Raw genomic sequence first — 21625 nt, forward strand, 5'->3', positions numbered from 1 at the left:
GAGAGTAATCATTTTTAGATGTGATACATAAATAAATATTAAAATTCAAAATAGCCTAGAAAATAAACCATTTGGTAATCTCAGATGTGAGAATTCTGCACTTTAATATTTTATTCCTTTATCTGCAGCTTTTGTTCTACATTCAGGATAGTGATGATGTTTATGGCCTAATAACATTTTTTCCTATGGAAAACCAGAAGATTGAAAGTAGCCCACGTGAACGATATTTATCCTTGAGTTTTAAAAGACTAGGAGGAACTAAAGGAGATGTGAATATGTTTTATTCTGCACTTTATATTCCTTCTGGAGATGTGGACCCTTTGAGAGCAAAAGATGGCATCTTAAATATATCCAGGAGAAGCAGCCTCATTTTTCCAGAACAAAAAACCCAAGTCACTATAAAATTACCACTAAGAAATGATGCATTCCTTCAAAATGGGGCCCACTTCCTAGTACAGGTACTTGAATGATTAAATAATCTCAACTTTGGTTAAACTACAAGTGTGCTTATCTGTGTGAGAGAGTTAACCAGTCATTATTTTGCCCTCATTTATATTTTGGATTCTGTTGCTTACTAGAAGTTATGTAGGGAGTCCAAAGAGAGCCTGTCTGCCCCTAACACATATAAGGATGAATAAAACAAGGATTATACTAAAGTCTGTTTTAATCATGTGATAATAAAAGTAGATCAGACATGAAATGTAGGTCAGAATATAATGGATGATGTAATGGAGAAATTCATGAACTGTGAGTGGGGGAGGGCCAGGAGAGAGTGAGCCATTCTTTTGAGTTGATTTAGGAAAATGTGACATAGGAATATAGTTTGTAGAATAAATATGTTTTTCATGATGGATGCTGCAGGGAAAGCATTCCAGAAATAAAAAAAGCAATATGAGAGAAATTGTGTATATAACTTTAAATAGTATACTAAAAAATCTATTAACTGTAGGTAGAATCTATGGACTTCTATCTACTTAATAAGAAGAAATAAGGGCCCTATATTTCTCCATCTTATCTCTTTTATTTCTTAACTTTTATTAACCAGAGCATATTTTTATTGCCAAAGTTTGAAACATCTGTACTTATTTATGATACTATGGTTATGTTTTCCATATGGTTGGTATTGGTTGATTTTGAAAATTAGAAAGCAATAAAGGGTGCTTATCAAATTTTGGTTATGTAAATAAATTTAATGCAGAACCAGATAGTATGAATGGATCAGTAAAAAAAGAATATATGATCTATGTCACCATACATTTTGCTAAGTGAAATATATATCAAATGAAATCTCATATTCCATTATTTTCTTTGAATAATGCTGCATTTAAATTTGTTTCATATTTTTGCCTAGACTTTGTTTTATACTTTATTATTGCTTTCTCTGGAGTTTCTAATTGCCCCTTTTTATTTATTTCTTTATTTTTGGCTGCACTGGGTTTTTGTTGCTGCACGCGGGCTTTCTCTGGTTGCGGCGAGTGGGGGCTAGTCTTCCTTGCAGTGTGCGGGCTTCTCATTGCGGTAGCTTCTCTTGTTGTGGAGCACGCGCTCTAGGCATACAGGCTTCAGTAGTAGTTGTGGCACGTGGGCTCAGTAGTTGTGGCTCACGGGCTCTAGAGCGCAGGCTCGGTAGTTGTGGCACACAGGCTTAGTTGCTCCGCGGCATGTGGGATCTTCCCAGACGAGGGCTCGAACCCGTGTGCCCTGCATTGGCAGGCGGATTCTTAACCACTGCACCACCAGGGAAGCCCTGCTCCTTTTTATATGCCATTCTTACCAAATTAGGTCTTCCAGCTGTCTTAGATGTGTTGAATGCTGAGTTTAGCTGTACCAACTGCTTTCTTCACTTGCTTCACACCTGCTACTTGGGACTGTTTTTTTCTGAACTCCTCAGTTTTCTTGATTTCTTGCCTTTTACTTCTTGGATTGTGTTTTAGTTTTGTTGAAATATATCTATCCTCAAATACATGTGCAGAAAAAGTATGTGCAAGGTAAACTTTTTGAGTCTTTGAGCACTGAAAATGAAATTTCATACATTGATAACTGGCTTCGTAGAATTTCTAGATTAAAATAACTTCTTCTCCAGAACTTTAAAGGTATTGCCTTTTAGCTTCCAGAGTTGCTGATAAGAAATTTGAGGGGAAAGAAATCATTTACCTTTAGGTTAACTTGCTCTTTATTTCTGAAAGCTTTTTTTTTAATCTTGGCATTCTGAATTTCTCAGGGCTGTGTCGTACCTTGCTTAGCACTTGGTGGGGTGGGCCCTTTTATTTTGAAGACTTTTGTCTTTTTTTTGGGCTAAGTCACTGCTCATGCTTATATGGTTTGTGCATTAATTGTGGACTCCTAGTGGAGGTGTCTAGTGAGTGGCCCATTATGGGGATATATGATTTGTCGGTACGTAGGGATGCCTTTTTGCAATATGCCTACATATAGGGAGACCTTTTGTCAGCATTCCAAAAGCTTTGTGGTGGGAGATCTGCTTTTCACCTTTATTATTATAACTATTATTATTATTCTATTGTGTCTCCTCGAAATGGGGAAATTATGATACGATGCATCCTTCTGTGTATGAGGATAACCCACTTTTATGGAGGACCCTTGAATTCTCTTCTTGGGGTGATGGGTGAAGAGAACATGGTGTCATTCACAGTTGTTTCCATTCCCCCTGCAGCTTGTGGAATGCTCTTATGAGATGACTGGCCAGATGGTGGGGGATCTGGGTCTGTGAAGTGGAATTGAGCAAGTGGTCAAGCCCATGGCCCTGACCTCATTGAGCAAGAAGTTAAGGCAATTAGAATGCTGCCGTCAGAGCACATTTAGAGAGAGATTTAGAAAATTTTAAAAAGCTTTAAGTTTGACCTTCTAAAAAACATGTCATAACTTACTTTTTAAAGTTGGTCCTTTTAATATATGGAAATACATACTAATTTCACCAGTTTGCAATTAGGGTAGCATTTCCCAAACTTAGGAATTCTCAGGTGCCTCTGGGAGATTTAAGTAACTTGTTGAGAGGAGTGTCAGAGTTTATTGTGGGTTTTTGTGTTTGTTTGTTTTTTTTTTTTGGCATCAGTGCTCTCCTTTGCCTTCTCTGTGGTTGGTGTCCTTTGTATTCAGAGCATTCTTATTAGTAGACATTGTCTTGGTCAGTTCGGGCTGCTATAAAGACTACCACAGACTGGGTGGCTTAAACAACGGACATTTACTTCTCACAGTTCTGGAGTCTGGGAAGTCTGAGATCAGAATGCCGGCATGGTGGGGTTTTGGGGAGAGCCCTCTTCCTGGTTTTCAGACTGATGTCTTTTTGCTTTTTGTCCTCACATGGTGGAGAGAGAGAGAGAGAGGATGCAAGCTCTTTGGTGTCTCTCCTTATAAGGGCACTGATCTATCATGAGAGATCTACCCTCCTGACCTGATCACCTCTCAAAGGTCCCATCTCCCAAATACCATCAAATTGGGCATTAGGGTTTCAACATGTGAATTCTGCGTTTGGGGATACAAACATTCAATTCATAGCATATATGTTTAAGGCTTTTGTCCCTAGAACCTCAGTATTCAGTTCTCCCTCTGTCTCCTATCCTGCATAGGTCAAAACTCATAAGAGAAACAAATTATTAAAACAAGTGAAATGAAGCAAAGGTTTCACACAGTTGCTTTTGCTTTCGTGGAGGCCTGGGCATCCTGGAATTCCTGTAGTAGTTGCAGTGACATGACATGAGTTTGAGAACTGATGATGCAGAAGGATTGATTTTGAGTTGTAGAGAACTTTTCTGTTTTACATTTCTGATATCTTTTTTTACTCTGCCTCAAAACCAGTTTTTACTGTGGATACAGACCCCGTATATCTATGCCAATATTAGTAACCTTTATATTAAGCTTTCAGTCTCTTGAAAATATCCAGTATCTCTATCCAAGTAGCTGCAGAGAATCCTTTTGTAAACAAAACTTTATTAAGAACCTTCAATCGGTCAGATAGTCTAGCTATTTTATTTCAGCATTCTATATGAATATGACAGAATTTATTTTAGACAACACTTGAAAAGAAAGGAAAAGCTTGAAGAAGCATGTAATATCTGAATTTTGGTGATCCCGGGTTAGAAATCTGTTTGCAGCACTAATTCCAGACTCAATTTTTTATCTATCTCTGTATTCAGTTGAAAAACAAAGGTCTTACAGTGCAGACAGTCAATTTAACACTTTAGGACAAAAGGTCATTATTAGTCACTGACACAATTCCTTAAAGTTCAAAACAGCTGTAGGTTCTGGAAGGCTAGTTGGAATTAGAAGGTTGTGTAGTTTGTGTAGTACGTAATGGATGAGCAATTCAAGAATAGGAGGCATCAGACTCTGCATGGAAAGCTGAATGAGGCTGAAGAAAGGAGAATCTGAGACATGAGCTCCTCATTCTTCAGTAAGCCTCTCAGCTAAAATACGTTAGTTTGAGATACCGTTTTTGGCAGGCATGGGGTTACTAATGTGCTGTCTCGGTTGCAAACTGTCTGGAAGCAAAGAACGACTCTTTATGAATGGAGTAGTTTGATTTAGCGGACGCTTAAGGAACCCAGACAAAAAGGCTTAGAGACTAGGAAATAAGCCATGGGAAATTAGCATTTTTCTTTTGATCAGTTCATTCCGTAGCCTTCTATATCTTCTTTATCTGTATTTTCCAAAAATACTATATTTAGAATTAATTCTGTAACTGTTTTGATAAATGTAGGTAGAATATGAATTTTCTTCCTTTCTTTTTGAAAAGTTTTGAAGTAAAAGTAAGTCATTATTTTCCTTGATATATTCAACAGTATTATCAGTTTAACTCTTTGTGAATGTATGAGAATGAGAGTGTTCATTCACAAACACGTGCTAACTCACACAAGACCAGTGTATTTTAAAAAGGCTTCACCTCCATCCAATGCACACTTTATATTTATATGCCATTCAAATATATATTTTTAGTTTCTTGTGCTATTTTTAAAGATAACTACATATATATGGGTATGTATATTCTTTTTCTCTAGAAGGAATGACAGTTATACTTACGTGGTTTTAACTATGTATCTTTATGTTTCATTTATTTTATAAAGTAAATGCAGTATCCTAAAGAACCGCATGTTATATTTTACTTGACTTAGTCCACATACCAGTATTTAGCAAAATTGGTCAGTCTGATTTCTTTTTTTTTCTTTTACCCGAGTGAATATTTACCAGTCATGGAATTTTTGATATTCTTCTCCTGTATATTATTTTCAAAGCAAAGTGTGTTACATTTAAAAAGGCATTTACTTTTACCCTTAAAATATGTATTGTTCATCACAAAATGTGAGCGTATGTGCAGGATCAGTACAGTCCTTGTCCACAGGTGTCCACAATATCAACTTAAATCACCAGTCTCTACAGGTGGTTACTTAGTATCATTGTTTCCACATTACAAAGCCTAACAGAGGGCTCTGAAGAGTGGGCAATCCATAATGCCCTGTTAAGTTCACAGTTGCTTTTTAACTTAAAATCTCTATGCTTTTTGCAGCCCTGTAATGATTGTCTATGCCTACATTCATGTGAACACTGTGAGGATTGATAAGTTGGATTTTGAAAAGTTAGAATATTAAGATGTTGAAAGTTTTGATATATCAGGATTCTTATAGAGCTCATTTTGTCTTGTAGGGATAAATCAACAAGTCTATTGTGTAGCTGCTGTACTTAATGTCATGTTGCAGGAAAATACTGAGAAAGACACAGACACACAAGAGGTGTATAGTCCTGTTGGGAAGTAAAAGTCTAGAACACACAAAATGCTGATAAGCAAGCAATATGTGAAGTTTAACGTTAATTTCCACATTTAGTGAGTGTAGCAGTAGAAGTTCCGGAAGAGGTAGAAGAAAGAGGGCTGGAGAATCCAAGGAAATCTTCATGGGAGAGAGGGATATTTAACTAGTCTTTAAGAGCGAGTACATTTTGACTTGTGAGATGATGGAAGGAGGCCATTCTACATGAGGAGAAACTGTGAAAGTTACTCTGAAGGTCATGTTCATTAATCACAGGGACATTATATGTTATACATGTGTCACATTTCTTTAAACATAAAGACATATTAAGTCACATTTGGAGTTCTGAATGGTCTTCTGATCGTGAATTTTCTCTGGCAGAGAAGGGGAGTGGGTGATTTGATTGGAGGTGTGGGTCAGTGGAAGAGAGGAGGGAAATGTGGGCAACTCGCTAATATTTGGCTTTACATCAAGGTAGTTGGGTATAGGCAACAAGGAGGAAAAGCGGATGGTGGTATTGGTGAAAATAGTGGTTAGAGGACATGGAGCAGAGATAGTGATTTCTCTTTGGCACATTCTATCTGTAAGGTGTCTCTGATGTTTATGTCATATTCAGTGGCAGTTGGTTATAAAGATTTGGAATTTGAAGGAGAGATCCAGAGGTTATTATGGAGAGGGTATGGAATTATAAGATAAAGGTCTTAGGAAGAACCCTGGGGAATAATAATAATTGAGGATCAGAAAGAGCTCAAGAAGCCAGTGTGGGAGGTTGAATCAGGTGGTGAATGAAGAAGGAAGTTGCCAAGTTATTGGTGGCCTTACCCATGCTTATTTTGTTTTCCCATGCAATTAAGACTTTAACATTTTTCTTAAAAATGTCTTTTCTTTCCACTTTTATGGCTTTTTTTGTTTATTATAGTTGGAAGATCTGGAGTTGGTGAATATAGTTCCCCCAATCCCACCCATAAGTCCTAGATTTGGAAAAATCCGAAATATTTCTTTAGTGGTTACTCCAGACATTGCAAATGGAGAAATTGGCTTTATTAGCAATCTTCCAATCATTTTGCATGAACCAGAAGATTTTGCTGCTGAAGTGGTAAGTAGGCTTTTTCTTATTGATGGGGCCTAATGAGTTTGAGATAATGTAAAGACACTGTTTTTTTGAGGGGGAGATCTAGTTAGTTTATAGAGTTAACAGATCTTGAAAAGCTTCACCATTTATTTACAGCAAGCCTTCAATATGTAACTTGACATAAGTAACTGACGAATGTGTGATTTTCATCATCTTATTGCCATATTCGATAGAATAAAATTAGAATTAATTGCTCACAGCAAAAGTAGGATATTTTGATGACGCTGCGTTCAGCTAGTGGTATGACATTTGGTAGAGTAATAGCCAAACACAATTTTTTTTTATTGGCCAAGTCATATGTACCACAGGAATCTTTGACCTTTTCTATTTCTGAGCACTCCTCATGCTTGCCTTGGGCAGGATTCAGGTGACGTCCTATACTTGGTGGTGGAGGTGATGGTGGTAAAGTAGTGGATGCCAAATCTTCGGAATTATATATATATATATATATATATATATATGTAGATATATATATATATCTACATATATATATAATTTTATTTACATATATATGTAAATTTCTGGATACACACACACGGACACACACAAACATGCGCACATATACAGCACCTCTCCCTGCCTCCCCCCACCCTGGTTGAATTTTCCTGCCATCTATATAGGGACCACTCTGGTTTTTGACCTTACCATTCCCTGAGCCACAGTCTGTCCCTAAAACCCTCTCCAAGTCTCTTACACTTAGATTTGGTTTAAACTGGGTTGCAGTTGAGATCAGGAATGTGGAGAGTTGTTTTTGTTATCAAACCCTCATGTCAAAATATGGTGACCACAACTTCCTTTGTATATTTGATTCTGTGAAGTGGCAGAGAAGCTCTATTTTTCAAGACGGTTTTGACTTTTTATATTTTCATAATATTTTTATATTTTTCTTCTAAAAACTAAAAAGTATTCAGTTTTTTTCTGAAAGAATGGGTTGTTTTTATTCATTTATCTTACAAAGCTGTACATTTACCATTTCATATTTTTCCCTAGAGGGAAATTAGCTTCTAGGGAAAGTTTTGGGCTCTGTGAAACCTACATTCTTCCCATCCTGGGAAACAGCAGAAAGAGTGAGAATTTCCCTTTGTTCTCTTTGTCCCCATCTACAGCCTGGCCACGCCCACCCTCTTGGGGTGATTTAAGAGCCCAGTCCTTTCTTACTTTTTTTTGTCTTTTCTAAGAATCTTACTTTGCTTGCTAGTCTACAGACTTGACCGTTGCTAGCCAAATTAGAAGAATGGTTAGTGAGGAAATATCTTCCATGTTTTTCAAGATGGCCTATGTTCAAGGGCAAAGAGCAGAGGATACCTTTTTTAGGCACTTAAAAAGAATAGCATTATATACTATTAAATATTTGTTTACATTCTTTGTTTGAAGAAAAACTTCATTATGATCTGCAGTGATCCTTTTCTTATACATACTTAAAGTGTGCTGCACTTAAATAAAACTACCAAATACAATTTGTTTCAGAATTATTATAATAGTTTCCATTTATTTAGCTCATGCTATGGAGAGACACTTTAATCTTCACCAGGAACTTGCAAAATAGGGAACCACTAGCTTCATTTCACGTGTGGAAATTGAGGTCAGAGAGGTTAAGTAACTTGCCCAGGGTAACCCAGAGCCATGATTTGAGCATCTGATTTTGTTTCTGCTGCATTTGTTGTGTTGGTTAGAAACATTTCTTATTTGTATTATTATTTTCTTATTTTGCCCCCTGTCACATTAGGATGCATTTGACATAACTGTGTACTTCCCAGATTTAGTCACAAAAGCTTATTTTTCAGTTTGTATTGTGATATTAAATTCTTTTTTTTCAGAGAACTTCTGATGGAAATTTATTCTTTAGCCATTGTTCTGTGTTTTTCATGGTTCTTTGGCTTTTAAAATGAAGTCTTTTTGTTAAGACAAATTCCAGGTTAGGCGGGTTTTTGGGTGGGGGAAATTTAATAGAGAAGTTTGATTAGCAAAAACTAATATAAAATAGTCAAATCTGAAATTATCATACTTAAAGCTTGTTCAATTGTGCTTTTAATATCATTTTAATTGTTCACTTCTCTATGCACAATACCTAAACATATTCATATAACAAGTGTATGCACTAACTGAAAAGCTTATGTAATTTGTGAGCATGTATTTCAGAAGAACTTGTTCTGTTTTCTTTTTATAAGGTATGCATTCCCTTACATCGGGATGGAACTGATGGCCAGGCTACTGTCTATTGGAGTTTGAAGCCCTCTGGCTTTAATTCAAAAGCAGTGACCCTGGATGATATAGGACCCTTTAATGGCTCTGTTGTGTTTTTATCTGGGCAAAGTGACACAACGATCAACATTACTGTCAAAGCTGATGACATACCAGAAATGAATGAGACGGTAACACTTTCTCTAGACAGGTAATAACCCATTTAGGTAATGTTTAGTGACATTTATATGTTCACGTTCTCTGAAATAATTTTGTTTCTTGTTTTAATTCTTTTCTCCACATTAAGTAAAAAGAAAAAACTAACTAGATAATGTCATGCTGACCTTCTTCTGACTTTTCTGATGTTTGTTGATGGCTTTTGGTTAGACTGTTATAACATAGTGAACTCTTACCCTGCTATTTATCATGAAGAAACATTACATAGAGAATTTATGGAAGGTATTAGATACATCTTAAGCATAGCTAATATGTTGCTATTTTCAAAAAATAGGCAGCAGCAAACCCAAAATGTTAGGTTAGCCAAACATCTGTGCTGGCTTCATTTTCATCAGGGAAGAGGATTAGAGCTTTTTTGAGTGAGTAAAAAGAAAGTGTTAATCTTCATATAATGAAATTCTCTTTTTTACATGAAATTTAACATTAAATAATACTAATTTTCCAGAGAATAAAAAATAATACAAATTTAAGGGGTATTTTTAAGTAATAATAAGGATTTAGTTAACATTTCTCAGTAAGTAATTTATATCAAGAAAATACCACAATCTCTCAAAGAGAAATTTTTTTCAGCGAGTCAGAAAATTCCAAAAATAAAAAACTACTGTGCTTAATTGATGTTAATTAAAAAAATTGAAACCAAGCTTATCTACTACAGGTCTCTATATTAAAGTTGATACATATTAGAGAAGGTTAATATGTGACTTGAGGGCTTTGCAAAATTTTTATTTTAGAAACAATAAAATTCGTAGATGAATCAATACCTGTTATTTTATACTGTTTTAATCAGGACTGAAGTAGTAATAATTATTTTATGTAACCCCAGGTCCTCTCCAAATTTTACTCTCAGTCTCTTGTAGGTTTTTCTATGTTGGTGTATTGTGTAAACACATTTTATAAACCTTATGAGTAGTTGTTTTTATTTTCATGTGGAAGAAAAATTCAGAATATAGGGAACAAATCTGTTGAATGTCTGCTGTTCATTTTGTGTGCTTTCAGTACCACATTGTGTTTTCTTCCTTTTTCTTAACATAAAAATTAAAACAAAACAAAATAGGCAAACAAACCAAAAAAAGCAAAAACCAAATACAACACACACACACACAAACACACATGCACAGTCTAAATGACTTATGGTTTTAATATATATTTTCCATTAAATCTTAAGGAAAGATATTTCATATGATGAAAAAATTGGTGAAATGTTAACCTGAAATTATTAGTTTTTCACTTGTGTGCTTTTTTTCCTTAAGTTAGATTTGAGTACTTATTAAATCAGTGGACAGTCTTAAAAAGAAACTAAAGAAAAATGAACAGCAATTATAAACCAAAGAGGTAGCAATCTATAGAAACTTTGTTAGCTAAGCTGCAGGTTTCTGCTCTGAACTAAATGTCTAAAGAATGATTTAAATTATACCTCTGCAAGTTCATAAGTGACTATTCTTCATATTCTTTCAAAATAGTGATTTTCAACCTTATCATGTAAATCTTTGAAATTAACTAAATATAATTCTAAAGTATTTTCTCTTTCTCTCTTTCCTCTGGGTTAAGGCAGTACACAAGAAAGTATAAACCATGGGGCAGAGAATTTCAGAAATTAATGGTTCCTCTCTTTTCAAGCAGAAGAAATTAGTTCAAATTTATACTAAAATGTTTTAATGCAATTAGTAACTAGTGCATACTTGTATTATCTCAGTTGTGCATGAACAAATTACAGTTCAGTGTTCTAAGACATTTAATTAAATAAATGTGACAATCTCATATTTTATCAAAATCTCCATCTCGATTTTGCAAATTTTTAACAAAACTAAAATGAAAGAATGAATGAATGCTGCTGTGATTACAGTGTTACAATAAAATATTGCAACAAAAAATAATTAACACTTTATTGTGATACCATTTACGATTTTCTTTTAATGTCAAATTCAAATGAAAATTCTCTATATTACAATTAAATAGAGATAAAAGTTACCCTGGTACTGAGTGATTTATGATGCTTCTGATACCATACTAATTAAAAATATTTTGTTGTTTAGTTCTCACCAAATCAGAAACAATATTATTATGCCAATTTATTTCAGAAAAAATTGTAATATATGTAGTATACAACTCCTTATTTATAGTGTTATTTGACTTGAAAAATGAAGCACTAGGACTCTACATTCTGACATGTTTCTCAAGGCTGTTTAAAAATACAGCACACTGGGAATTTGGCAAAGTGTTTAGATTTCCTGATATGAAGTTATATTTAAGTAATATTTGTCATAATTAAAAGATACAGCGATATCTTTTGGCTTCTTGAGTATATTCCTGTGCAAATGATGAAAGATATGTTTTTCTCTGCTGATAGAGTTTTTATATTTTCAAAGAATAACTGGCGTTAGATCTGAGGATGTGGGATTTTATTTTTTTGAAACCTAATTAAAGCTACTAAGTAATTAAAAGTCGGGCTGAATGAAATTTGCTCAGCTGCTGTGGTTTTGTGAGCGTGCACAGTGCTTGGCAGCCTCCAGCGCCTTGGAGCAGGCTTGGAAAGGAATGTCTTCAATGGGTCTGCCTTGGAGCAGGCCTGGAAAGGAATGTCTTCAATGGGTCTTGACATGCTGGCTGGTCATGGGGTCATCTTCCCTAAGTGGGAACTGCCGAACCTTTTGCTAGCATTTGTGAATAGCAAAGAACCCAGTGTGCAGAGTTCCCTTAAAGTGAATATGACTAGCTTGTGCGGGGGGAGGGAAAAAAGAGAGCTTTCTTTAGCTTTATTTTTACCCTGCCATTCACATTTGTAACAGTATTGGTGAGATTTTGGCAAACAGTGTCTCTGTCTTCCCCCCCCCCCCCCCCACGCCCCCGCTTCTTTCTGTGTTGACAGGGTAGAAACCGAAAGGTTTGTCGTGTATTTTGGGTAAGTGTGCTAAAGAATGTCTTGTTTTTGGTGATTCAACATTTTGCTTTGCAAGTCAGTGTTTTGGACAAGGCTGCTGTTCTGCATGACCACCAGTCTTGAGAAAGTTTGCTTGTCCACCTGCCTGTGCATGCTTTGTGTGTCCTTTTATCTTCTAAAGATAAGCTTATATGAAGTTTTTATTTTTTTTTGTATTAAGAGTTTTAAATTATGAATGCATTTTTGAGAATTATGTAATTACATGTTTTGAAGAACTTAAAAATTTTAACTTTCCTTATAGTGTACATATAACCAAGAGAACAATTAGTGTCCTTTGCTTGTGAGATTCTTATTTAACATCTTTTATGAATCTTGTGGTTTAACAAAGAATTCAGAAGCAGGGCACTCATCTCTTCCATTGGTTTTTGAGTGCATCTAAGCAATTTCTTGCCTACGTTCTCTCAGTTGTCGTATAAAGAACTTTTCAAAAATTTGCCTTTTTCCAAAAGGGTAGCACATTAAAAATAAATTCATTTGTTTAATGCTCAGAATGGATTTTTATATTTCACATTCTGATCGTGTTTTTTTGTCTCTTAGCGTATGTAGACATAGGAAATTTTAATTAATTAAAATATCAATGTAAATGAAATATGGACAAATTTGCAATGAAAATCATATGACTGCATTAATAATCTAAAAAGGATAACTATCTTATTATTTGGATTATATCTTCTGTGGCCACTAGTATGCTAGGTATTGGCTGTCAGATTTCCAAAAGCTGGGGAAGGATGTTAATTCAGATTCTCTATTACACAGGAAGTGTGCTGTCCTTTTTATATATTAATTGTGACTGCATTGTAATTTTGAGGTCTGATCAGTGGTACTTTTTGATTCAATAGAAAGTGACATTTGGAAAGGTTTAGAACAGCTTGCAGGATTGAGAATTCTCAAAGAGTATGCTGGCTTTTAAACCCTCAGAGCGTTACAGTCCTAGTCCCTTTGATCATTCTAATTATAGGCTGAACATAAAAACCAGAAATAAAAAACATCTTGGTTTAATATGTTCTTTTGAGATTTGTATAGGAATTGCTATAGCATGTCACGTATCTCAGATCTATTCTATTCCATTTTTTTTCATGTATGTCACGCATTTTCTTTTGTAATAAAACAAAAGAAAATGCGTGAGGTTAAAATCAAGGTGAATAGAATCATATTAAAGGTCACAAAATATTTCTAAAATCTAATCACTATTTTATTTTTGGTGTGTCTTGCTTTAGTCCAAGCAGTTAACCAACTTGTATTCAGTTAGTATAATCTTACATAATGAGTTTTTTTTTTAAAGAAATTCAAGTGTATGTAAAGTTAAAACAATTTTATTTAAATTATTTTTAAACTACATGTTACAAATTAACTTTTGCTAAAACTGGAAACAAATTTGTGAATTTGATACTACTTTATAAAATATATTTAAACCTTTGATTAATGTATTTTTAAGGTACATATGCAGTGTTTGGTTTCAGTCAAATATGAAAGAACCAATGAATTCAGAAATAGAAGTTCTCCCATAAATGTTATCAGTAAAACTTTTGATCTGAAGTGATTTTAATACACTTAAATTCAACTTAAATTTTACCTCCTAATAACCTTCATATTCATTATCTGAAGTGTTGTAAATATTTTAAATAAGACTTCAAAATTCAGAAGTAAGACTATAGGTAGTCTGTAAGACTTAGAAAGCCTGTAAAACTTTTTCCCCTCTGACTTCCCCAGGGTCAATGTGGAAAACCAAGTGCTGAAATCTGGATATACAAGCCGTGACCTAATTATTTTGGAAAATGATGATCCTGGGGGAATTTTTGAATTTTCTCCTGCTTCCAGAGGACCCTATATTATACAAGTAAGTATGAAAGAAACTTCAATCTATTCTGTACTCACAGCTTCAAAAGAACAATCTCGAAAGATTTAAACTTTTGTGGACTTTTTTTTCCTGTCCTATATATGGTACTTTACTGGCAAGAACACAGTTATCATCACTATTATTGTTATAATCATATAGATAGCATATAATGAGGGCCTTCTATATTCTCTTCCCTGTTCTAAGCACTTTGTAGTCACAGCCCTTAATCTTCACAATGAGTTAAAGAGGTCTGTGCTCTATTTCACATTTTACGAACGTGAAAAAGAGACACATTGGCATTTCTAGCTGAGCCTTAGACAGACTGCTTAAAGTTTTGATGCCAAACCTATTCAGTCCAAAATTCAGCGTGTGTGATTCTTCTGTTTTTTTTAAATACAGTTTTGAAAGGTTACTTTCCATTTACAGTTAGTACAAAATATTGGCTGTATTCCCCATGCTGTACTATATATCCTTGAGCCTGTCTTACACCCAATAGTTTGTACCTCCTCTCCCCCACCTCTCTGTTGCCCCCCCCCACCCCACTGGTAACCATTAATTTGTTCCTGTATCTGAATCTGCTTATTTTTTTGTTATATTCACTAGTTTGTTGTACTTTTTAGATTCCACGTATAAGTGATAACATACAGTGTTTGTCTTTCTCTGTCTGACTTATTTCATTCAGCATAATGCCCTCCAAGTCATCCATGTTGCTTCAAATGGCAAAATTTCGTTCTTTTTAATGGCTGAGTAGTATTCCATTGTGTGTGTGTGTGTGTGTGTGTGTGTGTGTGTGTGTGTGTGTGTGTGTGTGTGTGTGTATACCACATCTTTATCCATTCACCTGTTGATGAACACTTAGGTTGCTTTCATATCTTGGCAATTACAAGTAATGCTGTGAACATTGGGGTGCATGTATCTTTTTGAATTTTGTGGATTTTTTTAAGGAAGGAGAATCTGTAGAGCTCCACATCATCCGTTCCAGGGGAGCTCTTGTTAAGCAGTTTCTACACTACCGAATAGAGCCAAGAGATAGCAATGAATTTTATGGGAACACAGGGGTACTGGAATTTAAACCTGGGGAAAGGGAGATCATAATCACCTTGCTATCAAGATTGGATGGGATACCAGAGGTATGGGATTTTATTTTTTCCGTGTGCTTTTGTGGAAAGTTGATAGTATCTTGTATGTTATGAATATAAATATTTTGAACATTGGCAAGGAGATACAGGAAAGGAAGTGGGCAAGAAAGGATTGAGAAGTGCTTATGTTTGGAAAATAAAAAAAAAACAAGCTTAAGAAACAAAGTAAGACTTAATTCCAATTTGAATTTTCCATGTTTGTCGTACGTAAAGCAGTACCAAACAATCTGAAACGTTCAGTGTGTAATGAGTTTTCATCTCCTTTTAGGGTTTATATATGTTAAACCTTATTTTATGTAGTCTGTATTGACTGAACTTTCAGTGATACAGTTTTGAACTGAAGAAATTTTTCTGTAAAACTACTCTTCTAAAGGAAATAAGTTTTAGTTGTATATTAAGGGAATCAGATATTGTTCCATTATGTTTACATACCATTGCATATGTAGCTTTTACATTAATTTTATTTTCTTTACTCTTATTATTTTAAATGACTAGATCATCAGTGATAAGGTTAAGTCTTCTTACAGTTTTAATATAGTATCATGGTTTATCTTTTCCCTTTTTGAATAATGTATACTTATATCTGATGTCTCTCTTAATTGATGGAAGGATGTTAAAAATTAAAAAATCAGCTTTGTTTTTTCAGTGAGTGGCATGTTTGTGAAAAGCTGATTCTTGAATATATATATTTTAATTTCCTCTGAAAATTTCAACTTTATATTTTTCCTAATTTAACATGTTCATTTTAGTTGGATGAACATTATTGGGTGGTCCTCAGCAGCCATGGTGAACGGAAAAGCAAGTTGGGAAGTGCTACAGTTGTCAACATAACGATTCTAAAAAATGATGATCCTCATGGGATTATAGAATTTGTTTCTGATGATCTAATTGTTACGATAAATGAAAGTAAAGGAGACGATACCTATAGTGGTAATTTATTCTACTTTTTATATTCTATTACTGTTTACTAAAGAAGAAATTAGTCATATGTTTAGTTTATTTCTTTAGTAAATAGTTATTTTTAGTTGTCCAACCGCTGAGAAATTACATGTAGTACAGAAATTGGTGTTTTAAAAAATCATATTTAAGATTGCTAGTTTTATTTCTTACATAGTATTGTGATGATGACTTCAGTTATATTTTGATTTCAATTAACCGTATGTGGTAGAACTCAAAACACTCAAAAGAATGAGCTGAGTCAAATAGGAAAAGCTTTAAGAGTTACTGCTAGGGAACTATTGCAGTGGCATAAAATGAGATGTATAGATAGGTTATTTTTAGAGCTGTGTCTGTCTGGGTAAGAAAATCACTTTTGAGTATGCAGCTTCCTCTAGCTGCCCTTAACAAATATCCTTATAGGACTTTGTGATAGGTGTACCTAATTAGTCACCATTCTGCTCCTTTTGCTGAATGACTTTTAAAATCAAAAACTGTGATAGAAAAGATCAAGTCCATTTATTTTATCAATCGTATACCTACAGAGGGAAGACTAGGTTAATTTATATATATACCTTGAGGCTGGGCTAAGGAAATAATTGGTTTTTATTAAAAAGAGGGCTTATTTTTACTTTTATTTGAACAATTTCTTCACTCATTTTAAAATTGTTTAATATATGCTCATATATGTTATACCCATTTGTATTTCACAGCTGTTTATGGTGTAATAAGAAATCGAGGCAACTTTGGTGATGTTAATGTATCATGGGTGGTTAGTCCAGACTTTACGCAAGATGTATTTCCTGTCCAAGGGACTATTTTCTTTGGAGATCAGGAATTTTCAAAAAATATCACCATTTACTCCCTTCCAGATGAGGTAAATGTTACACAAATAACTCTCTCTTTTTTGTTTAATAATTATTTTTTAAAATAATTAAACATCTGGTAATTTACTTTGTCATGAGAGTATGTGATAAAGCAGCAGTCCCCAACCTTTTTGGCACCAGGGACCAGTTTTGTGGAAGACAATTTTTCCCCTGATGGGGGTGGGGGTAGGCAGGGGGTGGGGGATGGTTCAGACGGTAATGTGAGCGATGGGGAGCGGCCGATGAAGCTTCACTTGCTCCCCTGCCGCTCACCTCCTGCTGTGAGGCCCAGTTCCTAACAGGCTGCCGAGGCCCAGGGGTTGGGGACCCCTGTAAAGAACCCATGTGTGATAATGTCTGACTATAAGCCAAAATAGAAATATTATTTTTGGTTTCCCTGAAGGCATTTTTAACTCTTAGAACTGATAGTTGCTGGTGACACTGCGTAGGTGCCAAATATCAGGGATTCATACTTGTGAGAGAGGTTAAGCACTTGGTTTGTACTTAGGCCCTTTGAGGATGAGGGCACCATCTACCAAGTATCCTATGGTGCACTTTCAGAATCAGGACATTGGACCAGATGGATGGTGGATTCAGGGTAATGCAGAGAAAGAAGTTAGTAACAATGGGGTGGACCTTTCTGAGGGACACTGTGCTTCGAATAGGTATGGAAACCTGTCTCCTTTCCTTCACACTTGTGCCTCAAGAGACAAAGTTCCAACACTGTTCCATTTTAGGGTCTGGAGAAGACGGGCTTACATGGATGAGAAAGAGAAACAGTGTCCATCTGGGGAGCCATATAAGCTCAGAGATGTGGGGAGTCTCATCTTGTTAGGACAGGGGAATGAGGTCTTTGTGATGTACTTCGGTGAAACTTAAGTAAGGTTTGTAAGGGGCCTTTGAGAGCTAGCTGAGCTTTTGTTATGATTATGAATTCTGTTCTAAGTGTGTCAAAAAGTTATTTTTCTGTTCCATTGTTTTTCCTTAAAAACAATATATATCCTATTTTCTTATAGAAATAACTTAAGCTATATAGTATTTCTGTTTTTAACTTACGTAAGGCAAAATATCTCTATTTCCATTAAATTTTATAGTGAGTCAAAATAAAGTGACTGTTTGGATGAATGTACATTAAAATTTTGAGGGGTTCTGAGGCCTACTTGAATAATTTAGAGTGGTTCTGCCTCAGAAGTAGAAACAAACATTAGTACCGTTATTAATAAAGCTCTTTTTCAAAAAAGATAAAAATAATTTAGGAATATGTAGTGGAATTATTTATACAGATCACCTGACTAAAAGCATGTGTAACGTTTTCCAAAAGATTCCAGAGGAAATGGAGGAATTTACCATTATCCTACTTAATGCCACTGGAGGAGCTAAAATAGGAAATAAAACTACTGCAACTCTGAGGATTAGAAGAAATGATGACCCCATTTATTTTGCAGGTGGTATTGCTTTCTTATTTGAGTGAGTTCACATCTTTCTTGAACAGTATAAAAATACTTCTTTTCAATAATTGTTTTAAGTGAACATTTTCAATAAAGCACAATTGTTGCTTGTTTAAATAGGATTTCATAATTTGTTTGGATGATCATTATTCAAACTCTTTGACGTTTTAACAAATACTTTTAAGGATCTTCTGAAGGAAAAAGAAAATAAAATAACTACTATTTTATTAGCTTTGTTCTCCTCCCACTTTTAAATTCCAAGGTATTTTCTTTCCATTGTGCAAAAATGAACACTCTTCCACATAACCTCTTCCAGTACACAGTGTAGCCAGTTCAGGGTCTGCGTATTGTACTTAATGAATGGTTACTTACTATAATTACTATTATTTAAGGGACATATAAGTTGACGTATAAATTAAGGTCTCCCCATTTTTGCCACTTTAATGCTTTCTTTAGAACTGTCTTTTCCACCTGAGATATCTTTTAGTTTTATTTGGTATCTAATCTATTGGTATCTAATTCTTTCTTAAGTCATTTTTGCAAGATGTTCAATTTATAACTGTAGGACTCTTAAACCTCTTGAGTATTATTGATTTATATTTTAACCTTCAGTTAACATGTACTTAATGAGTTAGTCCTGTGTTCAGTCTTCTACTAACCCTGAAGAAGAAGTGGCAAAAATAAAACCTAAGATATCTGGGCCTATTCTCAAGGAACTTATGGTCTAAATTTGAAAATAAAGTGTATGAAACAGTAGTCAGAGGATTCCAGACAGTATGTAATTTACTGACAAATTGGATATTGAAGACAATGGATTCCATAGGAGTCAAGGCAAGAGGAAGGCCATTGACTAGAAGTAATCAGAGGAGACCTCATGTAGGCGTTGGGATCAGAGCTGAGTCTTTAAGTAAAGACACAGTGGAGTTCATTTCTTGTGGGGGGCAGGGAGAAACATGTGATCTGAAAATATGGAGGTGGAATCAGAAAAGCTCACACGTTTCTTCTTATCTTTATGAATATTTCAGAACCTCGTGTAGTGAGGGTTCGGGAAGGTGAGACTGCTGACTTTATAGTTCTCAGAAATGGATCTGTTGATGTTGCCTGCACCGTCCAATATGCTACCATGGATGGGAATGCTACCGCCAGAGAGGGGGACTTTGTTCCCATTGAAAAAGGAGAAATGCTTGTTTTTGCGGTTGGAAGTAGAGAGCAGAACATATCTGTATTCATTAATGAAGATGATATCCCAGAAACAGATGAGTCCTTTTATATAATCCTCTTTAATTCAACAGGTAAATAAATTACATTTATGGCATATCTGTTGTTTCAGTGCTTTTATGAGATGACATTAAGCATTTAACTGTCACCTGGGATTGTTCAAGAGCAAAATTGTTTATTTCATTGCTTTCTTGAGGGAAGGGCTGAGGAATATATGTGTTGAGACTTCGTGTACCTGGTATACTCTACGTCATTATTCTTAATCTTTTTTCACAATATAGCACACATAGAAAATTATGTTATTATTATATGAGGAATAGAAATCTTTTAGCTAAAGCTACCCTAAGTCTTTTCTAGTCATCCAAGGGCTTAGGGCATCTGTAGTCTCTTCCCTCCTAGCAGGGTGCTGGGCATAGTGGTTGGGAAGCTGCATTCTGTGGGTGACTTGAGCCCAATTGGCTCTACAGCCACAATGCATGACAATTTGCAGGAGGGGAAATTCCTTCTTCTCCATGCTATAAATGAAGCAGGATGTTTTGTCCCCATTATATGGGTCCTGAGAATGTTTTGACCCCATCTTTAGTAAATTAGAGGGATTATAGCTTCTTTTGGTATTTATTTTATTCTTTTAAGAGTACATAGACTTATTTTTTTCCTTAATCTTCTAGATTAAGAAGACATGATACTCCATCACCCCTGAATACGCGAGTGTGTTTTTTCCTATATACTAGGACATTTTCCTACATAACCACAATATAGCCATTGAAATCAGGTTAACATTAATACAATTATTGCCTCAGACCCCATTCAGATTTCTCCAGTTTTCCCAACAATGTCCTTTCTAGCAAAAATGATCCTTTCCTAAATCATGCATTGCATTTAATTGCTGTCTCTTAATCTCTTCAGTCTGGAATAGAGTCTTTCCTTGACTTGCATGACCTTTGTAATATAGAAGATTACAGGGCAGTTGTTTTGTTGAATGTCCTTCATTTTGGTTTGTTTGATGTTCCTCATGATTAGATTCAGGCTTTGCATCCTTGGCAGGAATTTCATAGTTGTAATTCTGTGTTCCCATTATATCTCTCCTGTTGGCACATGATTTTGTTTTGTCCCTTTACTGCCATGTTTACTTTGACCACAGTTTAGGTGGTGAAGCCAGGCTTCTCTACTGTACTTTTCGTTCCTTTGTAATTAATAAATATTTTGTGGGGGAGATAGTTTATGTAAATATCCTGTTACTCATCAAACTTCCAATTTTTTCATTGATATATTTATCAGTATGGACTCATGATTTCTGTTTAATGCAGTGGGTTATATTTCGCTATCATTTCTTTTTTAACATCTTTATTAGAGTATAATTGCTTTACAGCGTGTTAGTTTCTGCTTTATAACAAAGGGAATCAGCTATACATATACATGTATTCCCATATCTCCTCCCTCTTGCGTCTCCCACCCACCCTCCCTATCCCACCCGTCTAGGTGGTCACATAGCACCGAGCTGACCTCCCTGTGCTATATGGCTGCTTCCCATTAGCTATCTATTTCACATTTGGTAGTGTATATATGTCCATGCCACTCTCTCGCTTAGTCCCAGCTTACCCTTCCCCCTCCCCGTGTCCTCAAGTCCATTCTCTACATCTTTATTCCTGTCTGCCCCTAGGTTCTTCAGAACCTTGTTTGTTTTTTTTTTAAGATTCCATATGTATGTGTTAGCATACGGTATTTGTTTTTCTCTTTCTAACTTACTTCACTCTGTATGACAGACTCTAGGTCCATCCACGTCACTACAAATAACTCAATTTCGTTTCTTTTTATGGCTGAGTAATATTCCATTGTCTATATGTGCCACATCATCTTTATCCATACATCTGTCGATGGGCACTTAGGTTGCTTCCATGTCCTGGCTATTGTAAATAGAGGTGCAATGAACATTGTGG

At 35.1% G+C, this 21625-nt stretch overlaps 1 protein-coding gene across 1 annotated transcript in view; it reads left to right on the plus strand.

The window, feature by feature from the left end:
* Positions 1-21625, plus strand: part of ADGRV1 (adhesion G protein-coupled receptor V1) — a 520998-nt gene that overhangs the window by 11868 nt on the left and 487505 nt on the right. Inside the window, exons 8-17 of the mRNA XM_029215616.1 lie at positions 129-458; positions 6676-6852; positions 9057-9280; positions 12173-12205; positions 13955-14081; positions 15026-15211; positions 15970-16150; positions 16870-17033; positions 18344-18467; positions 19496-19762. Coding sequence (XP_029071449.1) covers positions 129-458; positions 6676-6852; positions 9057-9280; positions 12173-12205; positions 13955-14081; positions 15026-15211; positions 15970-16150; positions 16870-17033; positions 18344-18467; positions 19496-19762 — 1813 coding nt within the window. The remainder of the gene's footprint in view (positions 1-128; positions 459-6675; positions 6853-9056; positions 9281-12172; positions 12206-13954; positions 14082-15025; positions 15212-15969; positions 16151-16869; positions 17034-18343; positions 18468-19495; positions 19763-21625) is intronic.

This window comes from Monodon monoceros, unplaced genomic scaffold, assembly GCF_005190385.1.
Source record: "Monodon monoceros isolate NGI ecotype Baffin Bay Population unplaced genomic scaffold, NGI_Narwhal_1 Super_Scaffold_12, whole genome shotgun sequence".
Classification (NCBI taxonomy): Eukaryota; Metazoa; Chordata; class Mammalia; order Artiodactyla; family Monodontidae; genus Monodon; species Monodon monoceros.